The sequence below is a fragment of the Salvia splendens genome, chromosome 5 (genome assembly GCF_004379255.2).
Source record: "Salvia splendens isolate huo1 chromosome 5, SspV2, whole genome shotgun sequence".
NCBI lineage: Eukaryota > Viridiplantae > Streptophyta > Magnoliopsida > Lamiales > Lamiaceae > Salvia > Salvia splendens.
Genome location: NC_056036.1, coordinates 34,564,305 through 34,579,361, shown reverse-complemented (window position 1 = coordinate 34,579,361; position 15,057 = coordinate 34,564,305). Strand labels below are relative to the sequence as shown.

Genomic DNA, 15,057 nt, shown 5'->3' with positions numbered 1-15,057 from the left:
TGGCCGGGTACAGAACCCGGCCAATATCGTTCGTTCGACACCAACGCCCAATACGATCCCGATTTCAGTACGGACTCGTATGGGTTGTCGGACATGGAGCCGTCTCCAACCCGACCAGTCGCCCCCTCCCGACGTGACGCCGCAGCGGCCGATCCCGACCCCGCCGCGACCGCTTCCGCCCCAGCCAAAAAGAAGCGGAACCGGCAGCGGGCGCAGAAGTTGCCGCCTCCCGGTGATTGCGATGAGTACGCCCCCGGTCGTACAAACTACACCGACGAGGAAACTCTCATTTTGGCCCGGTGTTGGGTAGATATATCGGAAGATCCGATATTCGCGAACAACCAGAGGCAGTTCGCGTACTGGGAGCGCATCGCCGACCTCTACAATGCGGCCAAGCCGCCGAACGCGTACAAGCGCAAGCGTGAGCAACTCCGCAAGCACTGGGATCAAGTGAAGAAGCAAGTGAACTTGTACGCGGCGGAGTTCGAGAAGTGCGCGCGGGCACAGGGGAGCGGCGAGAGCTGGGAAGACGTGCGTGCTAAAGCGATATTGTCGTACCGGTCGATGTTCGGCGAGTTCAAGCACGAGGCCATCTGGACGCTTTTGAGGGACAAGCAGAAATTCCAAGGTGGAATTCTGCACACTAGTGCGCCAAAGAGGATGAAGACCACCGAAGTTGGTGGTTACACGAGCAGCGGCAGCGGCAATCAACCGGTTGACCTCAACCGGTTGTACGTGGACGACAGCGGTTCCGGCACACCGATGTCCTCCCGACGTCCTCCCGGCGTCAAGGCTGCGAAGGCCAAAGGGAAGGCGGCCGCGACCTCATCCTCGACCGCTGCAACCCCACCTCCGCTCCCGGAAATGCTCCCGCCCCAGGCAGCCGAAGTGTATTCGTCGTTGGCGACAGCGTCGATGGCGAGGACGTTGTTGGAGACGCACAAGGCCCTCAAGAAGTGTACCGACCCCGACGAAGCCGAATACCTCCGGGCATTGATAGATGAACTGCGTCGGAAGTTGGGAATTGCACCGACTTAGTTTTTTTTTTTGTAAGTTGAACGGTGTAACTTCTTTTTTTATTAATGTGTCCCCGTTTGTTATTTCGACCTTTTTATTTACTCGTTATTAATTGTTAGTTGAAAACATTTAAATCAATTAAACAAATAAATAAAATGATGATGTGGCGCGCCATAGGGCGCGCCTTAGGGCGCCCCACTGCAGGTGGGGAGGTAGGAGGATAAAACTGTTGACGTGGCGCGCCATAGGGCGCGCCTTAGGGCGCGCCTTAGGGCGCCCCATTGCTAATGCCCTCATATCCTACCTCTTTCTACTTCGTGCAGAGCCCATCAAGTGTTTCGGATGCCAACAGCAATAATCACCCACCTCGTCAGAATATAATCATCCAACAACACCAATTCCTCACATTTCAACCATATCAAGAACCAAGATCTACCTCTTAAACAGGAGGAGGAGATCTTGCATTATGAAAGCAATCAAGTTGGTTGGATTCAGTATTTTTCTTTCAATTCATGGTAAGGGTAATACTCTCTTCCCTCCGTCCATGAAAAATAGACAAGATTGTGAATGACACTGATTTTAATGTATAATTGGTAAAGTAAGAGAGAGAAATGGAAAAGTTAGTTAAATGAGTATTAGTAGATTGTGGGGTCCACATTTAAAATGATGTTTATGATTAGTATTGGTTGAAAACTTTTCTTTTTTAACTTAGTCTATTTTTTGTGGACGGACCAAAATGGCAAAACTTGTCTATTTTTTTGGACAGAGGAAGTATAAAGTTGTAAATACTACCCCTACTATTCTTTTATTATATACTATACATTAAATAAGTTTATCGTAGTCCTTAAGATTTTGTATGCTGCTAAAAATTGTGAATGCATTAGTTTGTTTATTCTAGCAATTATAGTTATCACGTGATACGTGCACGCTATTCTGCTTAGAACATTTATCTTAGTCGTGCATTCGATACCACACCACGTGACTGTATTTATTTATATGCTGCTAAACAATGTTCTTTGTAACTTTATACAGTGATCTATGATTGCTTAATGTCTGGTTAAGTTGCTTTTGTAAATGGAATATAAAGTCACCTCACTGATCGACTTACTTTAATTATTAGAAATTCCATCTATATAACTTTTTACATATGATAAAAAAAGAAAAGAAACGATTTCTCTTCATTTTATTAAAAAACGTTAAGTGCTAACTATACTATAGTGATTAGCTGATCTAAATTTCGCAGGTTGCAGGAGTTGGACGATTTAGATTAGGGGAGGGAGTAGATGCCTCTGGTGTGACAACTAAGTTACTAAGCTGCAATTTCTCCATTGATTTTATAATAGACAACCAATCCAAGCTCTTTGCCCTTCACATCCACCCTCCAATTATCAAATTAATAATTGGCCGTCTCACTTCACAGGTAAATTATTTACACATTTAACCCAATAAATCAATTCAAGAAAATATTACTAGTTGATTATAATAATAATAATACAATAATAATAATAATTGTGGGAGCAGATACAGGAAAGAGAATTGTATGCTGGGAGTGATGATTTGACAATGCTGAGGTTTAATGTTGGAACAAAAAATAAGGCCATGTATGGTGCAGGGAGAAACATGCAAGATTTTCTGGAATCTGAACAATGGCTGCCTTTGGTAATAAGAGTGAGCTTGAGATCAAGATTCAATGTGATTTGGGGGATTTTTGAACCCAAATATCATCATGAAGCTCAATGTTTGGTGCTCCTAAATGATAATTATGATAAGAAACATAGGACCCAAGTCTACAACAGCACTTGTATAATTAATTCCTAGCAATCTGGTTTGTGTGTTAGAGTTATTTTTGTTTATTTTCTATAATCTATTTTTGGACGCTTTCATGTGGCCAAGACCTATGGCCTTCCAACTTATATAACCTCTAATTTCTTTATGTTGTATCTTGAATGCCAAGCTTTTCAAGTACCATCCTCTATCCCAGTGGCGGATCCAGGATCCGGAATCGGAGGGGGCGGAATATATAGTATTAGCTTGATTTAGTGCGGACATGGCTATTATTTTCGTTGTTCGGGGCAACACCGGAGGCAAACGGAGGGGGCGGACATGGTAATTTTACGTCCCGATAAGGGGAAAATAGTCGCACGGAGGGGGCGACCGCCCCCTCCTGCCCCCTAGATCCGCCACTGCTCTATCCTATAAATAGGTGGATTTGAGGGATATGAAATACACAAACAAAATCATTTTCTCTTCTCTCTCGCTCTCTACATTCTAGTTCGCATATAAGAGCATTGCATAGCTCGATTCTCGGAACTCCATCAAGTTCGCCGGTGCCTAGCGGGTTTGAGGTGCTTCTACACGGTAGGAGGAAGTCGTTTTATCTTTGGGGGCAATACGCCATTCCGTGAGCACTAGTCGGGGCGTAATTTATCTTGCGGAAAGAGGGTTTCCTTCGACTCGACTTATTGTTGGTTTGTTTTTATTTTTCCCGTTGTAATTTCATTCCACTTATTGTTGTTATTTTCTTTAGATTGTAATAGTTAGAGTACCGCCTGTACACGGCTTGGGAATTTTATCCCATTATTTCTAACAATCGCAAGACAAATTAGTGTACTCTTCTAAGACAGGATTATGCCCATCGATGCGCAATGAAGTGGTTAATTCCTTGAGATCTATTCTCTTGAGAATTGTGTTTATCGTTTGTCATTTGACAAGCAAGACCAATTTAGACTTGGTAGTAATAATTGGGATGCATGGGTTGTTGAATATACCAATGCACATATGGTTCAATATAATTGTGTACTTATTGTTGGAGACAATATTGTATAAATTATTTGAACGTGTTGTTATAAACCACAAAGATCACGAGGTGGTCGCAATCAGGGACGGAGACACCAGCGGCCAAGCCCCCGCTCGATCGTTTGTCATTTGACAAGCAAGACCAATTTAGACTTGGTAGTAATAATTGGGATGCATGTGGTGTTGAATATACCAATGCACATATGGTTCAATATAATTGTGTACTTATTGTTGGAGACAATATTGTATAAATTGTTTGAACGTATTGTTATAAACCACAAAGATCACGAGGTGGTAGCAATCAGGGAAGAAGACACCAACGGCCAAGCCACCGCTCGAGCGGGGGCTTGGCTGGTCCTAGAAGCCTCCCACCACTGGTCACCCTCCGCGCCGGCGCTTGTGCGCTCCGGCACCGAATCCAAACTATTCACGGTTGAGTTTTGCGCCCCCCAGAAAATTTGGGGGAGAAGATGATAGTAAATGGGCTTCAACTATCAATGAGTGTGATAAGTGTGTTTACATTAAGAACACAGATAATGATTTTGTTATTGTGTGTCTTTATGTAGATGATATGTTGATTATGGGCAGCAATAGCCACATTATCAACGAGACCAAAAATATGTTGAAGAAAAATTTTGACATGAAAGATATGGGTCAAGCTGATGTGATTCTCGGAATCATTAGGGAATTGTTTTGATACAATCTCATTATATTGAGAAAGTGCTTAAGAAGTTTCACTCGTTTGATTGTGAGCCAGCTAAGACTCCATTGGAACCTAACGTGCATTTAAGTAAGCACACGGGTGAGCCTGTAGCTCACGATGAATATGCAAGGATCATAGGGAGTTTGATGTTTATCACAAACTGCACCCGACAAGATCTTGCGTGTACAGTGAATAAGCTGAGCCGATATACGAGCAACCCAAGCAAGGAACATAGGAAAGCTCTACGTAGGGTTTTGAGAGACATGAAGTATACTCTTAACTTTGAGCTGCAATACACAAGATATCCCCAAGTACTTGGAGGGTACTGTGATGCAAATTAGATCTCTGATTCAAAAGACTCGTTCTCGACGAATGGGTATGTGTTCACTGTGGGGGGTGGAGCTGTTTCGTGGAAGTCAACGAAACAGACATGTATAGCTCGATTCACCATGGAATCTAGGTTTATCGCTTTAGACAAAGCAGGGGAAGAAGCCGAGTGGCTTAGAAACTTCCTAGAAGAAATTCCATGTTGGAAGAAGCCAATGCCGACAATAGTGATACACTGTGATAGCCAAGCGACTATAGGGAGAGCACGTAGTGGCTCATACAATGGTAAGTCTCGACATATTCGTCGACGACATAATACCGTTAGGCAATTTATCACAAGTGGTGTTATCGCAGTTGACTATGTAAGGTCAGTGGATAACTTAGCGGATCCGTTAACGAAAAGTTTAAACCGTGATCAAATGCATAAATTGCTAAAATAAATGGGACTGAAAACCACATCTTAAAAGATGATTGTAGTGGTAACCCAACCATACGATTGGAGATCTCATGAGCTTGGTTCAATGGGAAAACGAAGCTATATGATTCTAGTTGTAACACTCGGAAAATTTTAATCTTCACTCATTCTTTAGAAAGCATTGAGTGTTGTAACCTGCATATGGTAAGAGGCTAAGTTTTGACTTTTAATGATTCTTAGAAACTGCGAGGAGATGGGTATTGCAGGATACCTAGAAAGGAATCACCTATGTAAATGAATTGTGGACCGCTTCAACATGTGAATCACTTATGAATCCAAAGTGGTGTTCCACGCCAGTAAAGGACACAAACGTGAGAACTGATGAGTTTGTAAATAATGTTGTGTCAATATTATTGTCTCGGTATACACCAAGGAGGAATGGTTCAAGGCATCACGTCCACCAGGCCGCCGATATGCCTGATAGTGTTGACTATGGAAAGTTCAAAGCCTCAAGCTACTATTCCAAATGCAATATTGTTTCTCTAGAATTGAGCAAAGGGTCTGCATGCATGCATATGGTTTCTTGTGTTGGTTTGAGCTTGCAGTGCTCTAACCAATGTGGAGGATTGTTGGAAACGTGTAAAACATGGAGGATTTTGGCCTCTTTTCACATAGCCAAGACCTATGGCCTTTCAACTTGTGTAACCTATAATTTCTTTATGTTGTATCTTGAATGTCAAGCGTTACAAGTACCGTCCTCTATCCTATAAATAGGTGGATTTGAGGGATATGAAATACACAAACAAAATCATTCTCTATTCTCTCTAGCTCTCTACATTCTAGTTCGCATATAAGAGCATTGCATAACTCGATTCTTGGAACTCCATCAAGTTCGCCGGTGCCTAGCGGGTTTGAGATGCTTCTACACGCTAGGAGGAAGTCGTTTTATTGTTGGTTTGTTTTTATTTTTTCCGTTGTAATTTTCATTCCACTTATTGTTGTTATTTTCCTTCGATTGTAATAGTTAGAGTACCGCCTGTACACGGCTTAAGAATTTTATCCCATTATTTCTAACATCTATATATACATGCTACACTTTATGTGTGCTACTTTGTTAGTAGCATATGCAAGGTTGGGGCCTAGAACTAAGTTAAAGCAATGGGATGTCCCTTGGTGATGTGTTGTGTAATTGTAATTTTTGTAGTAATTGGGTATCTAATTACTATTCAATGTGTAAAATGTGGACTTATAAAAATCAAATCAAAATCTTGTGGTCTTGATAGTGATTGGAATTTATGTTGCAGTACATAGAACCTAATCATTAGTCTCCGTAGATATGATATGTGTGCTAACTATTGACTATAGTATAGTTGTAGTATGCACTTCCAGTTAATTTATAGTGCTAATAAAAGTATATCACTAATCAAACGCCCTACTCGACTTGATGTGTGTGGTTGTCCGGGATCCCCAAATAATAAAATTTAGATTGGGTCCAAAAACATTTTATAAACCATTAGTCCAACCATATTTAATTTACTTGGTCCAAAAAAAATTAAATCAACATAACACAACACTTCACAAGAAACTCCTTGTGAATATAGCATTCTCCCAACATTCTTCTTCGCTAGCTAGCCTTCTTCTCTCGCGTCCAGCTCGCACCCGGTCAGCCTCCGCACCTCATTCCCCCTCTCGCCCTTCTCTCTCTCGAATCAACATAGCTCGCGACACACAGCGTCGCTGCTCCGCTTAATTCGCGCCGCCGGTCGATCAACTCACGTCGCCGTCTTCGAGACACCACAGCTGGATCCGGCGTGCCTCCGTCGCCCGCTACCTAATTAGTTTGATCAAGATCAACAAATGACAAAAAAGTAGTATACTGATGTAGTGAGTATATTGTATTGTACTATGCCGTAGTTTTAGTTTTGCACATCATGTGTTCAATAAAATGCCTAGGTGATTGTATGCGTTAAGTAACGTGATTATTTGGCCAAACGTTTGCTCAGGTGGTAAATATATTGACTTTCTACTTAATCGGGCATCATGATTGTGAGAAATCGCTGGCACGATAGGCCATTTTTCAGGTTACTGTTATTTGGCAGGCTGCATAGTTCAGTGCAAGATTCATCCGATTTAACAAAAAGGGTGTGCAAGATCATGATGTCCTGCCCAAAACAAGGCCTCGACACTGTGCTTGATCAAAGCGGCATCCGTGTTTCCGAAGAGGTAGTTGAGAAGGTCCTTGAACGGTTCGAGAATGCCGGGATGCTAGCTCACCGGTTCTTTGAGTGGGCCGGGAAGCAGAGAAACTATGAGCACACTGTCCGAGCCTACCACACCATGATTGAATCAATGGCAAAGATAAGGCAGTACGAGATCATGTGGGATCTTGTGAACGCCATGAGGGGCAAAGGGATGCTGAACATTGAGACGTTTTGCATCATCATGAGGAAGTACGCGCGGGCACAGAAGGTGGATGAGGCTGTCTACACATTCAACATCATGAAGAAATACGACGTGCCTCCCAATCTGGCCGCGTTCAATGGCTTGCTCAGCGCCTTGTGCAAGTCAAAGAATGTGGGGAAAGCTCAGGAGATTTTTGATACGATGAAGAATGATCAGTTCTGTCCTGATCCGAAGAGTTACAGCATTTTGATTGAAGGATGGGGGAGGGCTCCCAATTTGCCTAAGGCCAGAGAGATCTTCAATGAGATGGTTGATTCTGGCTGCAAACCGGATATCGTCACGTATGGGATCATGGTCGACATCCTCTGCAAGGCAGGGCGCAAAGACGAAGCAGTTGGAGTTGTGAATGAGATGGAGCTGAGAGGCTGTCAGCCAACATCTTTTATCTATAGTGTTCTGATACATACATATGGGATTGAGAATAGGATAGAGGATGGCATTGATACATTCCTTCAAATGGAGAGAAACGGGGTGAAGGCCGATGTGGCTGTGTATAATTCCTTGATCAGTGCTTTCTGCAAAGTGAACAAGTTCGAAAACGCCTACAAAGTTGTGGATGAGATGGACAAGAAGGGGATGAGTCTGAATTCAAGAACCTGCAACATTCTCATCAACAGCTTGATTGGCCGTGGGGAGACGGATGAGGCATTTAAGGTGTTCCGAAAGCTGTCTAGACTCTGTGACCCTGATGCAGACACGTACACGATGATGATCAAGATGTTCTGCGAGAGAGATGAGCTGGAGGTGGCTCACAAGGTGTGGAGGTATATGGAGAGGAAGCAGTTTGCTCCAAGCTTACACACGTTTTCAGCACTGATCAACGGGTTATGTGACAAGGGTGAGGCCTCTAGGGCTTTCGTCTTGATGGAGGAGATGATGGAACGAGGGATTCGTCCGGGGAGGCACACGTTTGGGAAGCTGAGAAAGCTGCTTGTCAAGGAAGAGAGGGGAGATGTAGCTGAGTTTTTGCAGGCAAAGATGAATCTCTTGGTCAAAGAACCGCTATGTGATTAAGATGTATGATTGTTTGCTTAACAAACTTTCAAGAAAATTAGTGTATTACTTGTTATAATTAATTATTGTTTTCTTTTCTTTTTTTACTTGAAGAACCAAAAACAGGTTGGATTGTTGTTACAGGTAAACCACCTCAAAAAGATCAAATTAATTAGAATTGAATCGATAAAATTAGTCTCATATCATATATTGATCCTTTGCACGTACTATGTTTCTACAATGGGAATTCTAGAAGGTGTCGATAATGTAAAATCACGTTCAATTACTCAGAGATAGTTTGGTCCTCATTGACTAGAAGGTGACCTAATATAACATGACTAGGACATTGTTGCGTCAATACCTAACATAATTATTAAAAATAATAAGAACGATAATAATAAAATATAACGTAACATCATAATAAACCCATTGTTGAAACATCACAATAAAACTAGTGGGGTGGTACAACAGGTACATGCATATCGGTTGTGAGTGTGTATAAACAATGGATCAGATGAAGTCACAAATTCCTGCGACTTGATTTATTACCAAAACTTTTGATAAAACAATCCAACTATTTAAAGATTGCTTGAGTGAACTTGTATCGCATTATATAAAGTGTGAATTATAAAAAAAATGTATATAAAGTGTGAACTATATAAAATGTATTATATGATAAATGTCATTTGCATATTTGTGTTACTTCATAAAAATTATGATATGATGTACATTCTCTCTCTCTCTCTCTCTCAATCAATAATTTGGTGAATTTTGTATTTGTCCTCTATAGATATTTCCTTCACAAAAAATTATGACAAAGTTATATTTAATTTTAGAACATCTAAAATATATTGTCATATTCTTTTGTATCTCTCTTTTGTATTTTTTCTAAAGAATTCAAAACTAAAACCAAAATCATAAAAATTCTGATAAATCAGTAAATTTAACTACAAAATTCTCTCTCTCATCAACGATTTGCATTCAACAAGATCCATTTTCTCTTTAACATGACATTATCTTCGTAGTAAGTCGGAGTTGAACATGTCGTTATCTCCATTGCATGCACAAAGGGAATGAAATATGCACATATATCACTCAACAAATAGTAAGATCAACATCAAATATTATCTCTCTTGTTATGAGTTAGTATAACATAGACACACATATTATGTGTGTGGAGTAAGAGGAGAAATAAACCAATTAGAGATCAATATATTTAATGTGTATAAGAAGGAGAGAGAACAGCAAGAGATGTGACCAGTGAACTGGTGCTTGGTCCGATCCAGTTTGTGCTTTAAAATCAATGAAATTTTAAAAAATATCTCAAATGCCCTTTTAGAAAAGAAAATTAAAAAATGACAAAAATAATATAAAAATACCTCAAAGAAAATATATTTAGTTATATATGTGGCTCATTTCCACAAAGAATATCCACACCACACAGAATATCCACACCACACATATTTCTCTTTAGTATATATATCAATCACCAAGGCATAAATTAAGACGCGTGAGATTTCTTATAGTGATATATTTATGTGCATTATGCGGCACACAAATTAAATGATTAAAATATTATTTTCACTAAAGATTAAAGAAAGCACCATCTATGTATTTCTAATTTCACCCAATAAAAGACAAAGAATTGTGAAAATATTTTATGACTACATTCTCCAAAGCAAAAGTAGAAGTGAAAAAGGTTGAGATTAATTAAGGAAGTTTGTTGTTTGGTGCAATAGCCACTACCAAGTGTATGGAGCAATCATAAAGTTGCATTGCATACATATATTATAAAATAACCAAGATAAAAAGCTTTATGCAATAAGGCATGTGGATGCCACACGCACATCTGTTAAAAATTCAACCACTTGTAGAAAAGACACATTCATCATTATCATTATCATTATCATTATATGCAAAAGCTAATGTGAAATGGGTTTGAAATATAGTAGTAAATCCTATACTTTTCCAATATATATATTGATAAATGTGTAACGATAGATTACCTAATTATACGATCCCCTACACTTAGAAAACTCATAAACTCTGTTTTATAAATTCATAATAGTAATTAAATTTAATTTTCCAAGCAAAAACTACTATAGTACGATCCTACACTGCAAAACACTTAGTAGTATCTTTTAACGCATAAAAATAGACACAATTATTTACGTTATAAATTTTGAAAAATAACTAATACTACTACAATTATCAGGAGGCAAATGAAAGCGGTCATAAGTTGAAGACAAATTATCTTAATCTTTTACTTTTCTATGACACTTTCGTTTGCATCCTCTAATTTTAGTTGGAACTCAATAAAGATGATTTTTGAAACATTGGTGAAATATTTACAAACACAAATTAGCGTATTTAATTATTACATTAAAAATATATATATCTTTACCCATTATATTTTGGCAGTGATAATAGACCTAGCTAAAATATTGCATAATAAAAAAGTTCTTCGTCATGTTTTAGGTAGTGTGCGATAATAGACCTAGCTAAAATATTGCATAATAATTCATATCATATAGTACTAGAAATGAAAACAGACTATGAGTTGTCGTTTCAAATCATATGGTACGACATATTTAAGAATCCTTTCCCATGAAAATTTCTTTATTATTTATTGTAAATGTAAAAATGCAATCATATCAAAACAACCACCTATTAAAACCCAAAAAAAGGTTTAAGAATGAAATAAATTAGGTTGTCAATATAATTATATGTAATGATCTCTCTCTGAGTGTGATCAACAGCTTCTGTTAGAATATTCTTAAGCTTGATAGAACAAGTTAGTTGCTGCTTAATAAAAAAAAATTACCTAATGTTTTTGTGATCCTTGTATTAATTATTGATAAACGTTGGCGCACCACTTACCATGTGCTAAGAATATAATGTCCACATTTTAATTTAAATTTGTTGTAGTAATACAATATTCAACATGAGCCATGTATATATTTTGTAACTTACTTTAATTTTAACGTATTTTGTAAAACATATTTTGTTTTCGTAAGAACTAAAATAGGTTTTAAACAGGTTATTGAAGTAAGTTGTATACTGAAGAATAGGTTTTAAGTTGTTTTGACGTATGTAGATATTTTTCTAATTAATGAGGATAAAGTAACTTTTTTTGTCACGAGGTTTGAATTTTTTTTTTCTTGATAAATATATATTATATCCCAACAAAGTTCAATTTCTACATTATAGTACCGAAACAAATTTGCAATGAAATACGTAGTAGTACTTCTTTACTAACTAATGAAAGTATGAGGTCTTGACAATTATCGCATAATTTTTGTAGATAATATTGAGTATGTGTAGTGTATCTAGTATGTGTAGCTAATTAATTCGGAAGTGATAATTAAATTACAAAGAGTACTAGTATATATTGTTATGTAAACAACCGCATTATTAAAGAATCCGAGTTGATAATATGACCAAGAAGAGTTGGAAAATGAAATAAACCCTCTAAGTTGATAAATAAGATTTTTCTCTAAGTTGATAAATAAGATTTTTAACAAAAGAAAGTGTCTCTAAGTTGAAGGCAAATTATCTTAATCTTTTTGCTTTTTTAGACATTTTTATTTGTATCCCCTAATTTTATTTGGGACACTAACAATAAGACACTTTTTGAAACGTTGGTGGTATAATTAAATACACATATTAACGTTCTTAATAGCATTAGAAAGTGTTTTTATCCGATTTTTTTATTGTAGTGAATGAGTTATTTAGGGTTTTGATGTGATGTTAAAAAATAGATAGATGAGTTTAAGCATTAAAAATAGAGACATTGAGGAAGGCGACTGGTGAAACGGTGGCAATGGCTAGATGAATGAGAAAAATAGAGAAACATGATCGGAGCATGACAGTTTCACTTTTTATTAAATTAAAATAATAAAAATAAAATATTAATACTCCTATGCCACGTTCTAAAGAGTTCATGTGTATATAATGTGGGTAGGGGTGCCAAATCGTGTGATATGGGTTGTTATCAGGTTAACCTAAAATGATCTAATTCAATAAGACATAATACTCGAACCCAGCCTGTTAAGAAAATTATAAACCCGAACACGGACCTGACCTACTACCTTCGAACCCGAACACGACCCGCATACAACACAACCCTATTAATGTCGTGATATAATATGGGTTGATACGATACGATAACAACACAATAACAACCCGAGCCTGATATTACACAATTAAATCTGATTTACTCTTGAACCTAACCTAGAGAATAAAGCTAATGCATTTTTTAAAGAATAAAAATAATTAAGTATTTATTTTTTAATGGGTTACCGAAATCCAATCCGAAACTCAACCTAAAATTATCGAGTTCCTAACATGTCAACTGTTAGAGTTTGTATATTAGAAATCACCTTTCGAGTGATTGAATACTGTAAAACTCTTATTTTATTTTCCAAGGAATAAAACAGATTATTTTGTCATAATGTTGTTATGTTTTACATTTAATGGATATTTATTGCATGTTTAAATGTATAAGTAACTTAACAAAGTCTAAGTCTTTGTTTTAGTATACCGGTTGTGGGCGACGTCCACTTTAAGGTAACACGGTCAGTTCTGAACAAAGAAAAAGGAGAATTTCACAACCTAGATGGAATTAGACTACCCATCGTGAAAGGTTGCAATGTCAGTCCGCATATTTCTAAGCCTTACTGAAATAAGATGACATTGGTGTGGTAAAGCATTGAACGGATCTAACAGCGAGACGAGTCTTTATGCTATCTACTGAAAGACGAGGTCTTGATAAATGTTTATTTCTTAATCAATGTATGTTAACATTGAGCATACAGTATTGATTATGCACTGCTTTGACTTATCAAATGGTGCGGGTTTTTCGCAACCCAATAATCCTGATATATTGGACAGTGGTGATTAATATCTAGCGGTGCTAGGATTGCTATTATATTGAAACGTGCGCGATGTGAGTCTCGTTTGATAATGTCCTCAAGAGGAGCGCAAAACAAGGTTTTATTATTCGGAACCTAGCTAGTTGGAGTTTGATTACTCTATGAATAATAAATAAGTGTTTCATGTTAAGTCCACTCTTGGAATTAATAAGAAGTTAATTAATTAAGTCCATAGCAGATATTAATTAATTAATGGACATTTATATCTTAAGCGTGGGAAATAAAAGTTAAAACGAAAACACGGATTACTTGTAATTTCGAATTTGGATGGGGAGTTCAATATTATTTCTGTAGTGGCTGCTCTTAATATTCCAATTAAAGCTTATATTAAATTGTGAGTTCAATTTAATTAGTAAAAATCAAATTGAGGGAGCACATATCCAAAACCTTATGTAGATCCCTATCTGAGCCCAAAAGGAACTTAATATAAATAGCAGAATAATGAGACAGAAAATACAATTATTTTACACAAAAATTTCGTCCCCTCTCCTGCACTGTAGAGGACGAAAATTTCTCCTTCAGCTCTCCTCCGTGAGATCGATTTTTCTGTCCTATTTATTCAAGTCCTAGTATCCGGTGAGATCAGCCCACACTGATATCGGAATACAGTTCGAGAACCAGCCAGAAGATCCGTGGTGTAGTACTCGATGCTTCACGTGGAGAAGTCGCGAGCCATCGTCGATTCTTTGGAGAATCAACAAGGTATTATTCCTACTCCGTAGAAAAGCATGTTTTAGGTTTTAATTATACTTAAAGCGTGTTTAATTCAAGTTATGAGCATGATACATGTGATAATTAAGCGAATAGAATTTGTCTAAATAATCTGCTAAATAGATCTGATTATTATGTGATTTATTTAATGCACGCTTCCGCTGCCAACTCCTTCATCAACCTGATAAGAACACGAACACAATAAAGCTTGACTCAAACTCATTGATTTCGTGTGTTCGTGTCAGATTATCGTGCTGTGTCAAAAATTATCAGTCTGAAATGTGGGGCTCATATTTGGTATTCCCTTTGTCAGCCAGTTATAGATATGTTTTGATTCGACACGAGTTTTAAAAAATGTGGCATGATTACTAGAAAAATTAAATATCTGACCACCCGAAATGATAAAATGTGACTTGATGGATGGAGGGTGTATTACAATTTATCCATGACTTGTATACAATAAACGTGATAGAGCATGATAATTCAGAAAATGTGACTTGATGGTGAAGGGTGTATTACAAAAGACTTGAATACAATAAACGTGATAGAGCGTGATAATTCACACTAGTTATCAAGATCTGGGAAGAAAAGCGCCTTTATTCCACTAATTGGTTAGCACTATTTTCTCCAACAATATAACAATATAAGGAAGGCCCATTGTTACACTGAACTTGTTCGTCAACAATATATCATTTTCA

The 15,057-nt window shown here is 37.8% G+C and overlaps 2 protein-coding genes across 2 annotated transcripts; both read left to right on the top strand.

The window, feature by feature from the left end:
• The first annotated feature begins 1,521 nt into the window (after positions 1–1,521).
• LOC121803551 lies at positions 1,522–2,843 on the top strand. The gene is made up of 3 exons (XM_042203183.1): positions 1,522–1,532; positions 2,261–2,437; positions 2,539–2,843. The coding sequence occupies exons 1-3, from the start codon at positions 1,530–1,532 to the stop codon at positions 2,833–2,835; spliced, it is 477 nt and encodes a 158-aa protein (XP_042059117.1). The 5' UTR covers positions 1,522–1,529; the 3' UTR covers positions 2,836–2,843.
• A 3,911-nt stretch (positions 2,844–6,754) lies between these two features.
• On the top strand, positions 6,755–8,797 carry LOC121802166 (pentatricopeptide repeat-containing protein At1g77360, mitochondrial-like). The gene is made up of 2 exons (XM_042201754.1): positions 6,755–7,142; positions 7,262–8,797. Exon 2 carries the CDS (start codon positions 7,299–7,301, stop codon positions 8,733–8,735), a length of 1,437 nt encoding a protein of 478 aa, XP_042057688.1. The 5' UTR covers positions 6,755–7,142; positions 7,262–7,298; the 3' UTR covers positions 8,736–8,797.
• Positions 8,798–15,057: the final 6,260 nt, after the last annotated feature.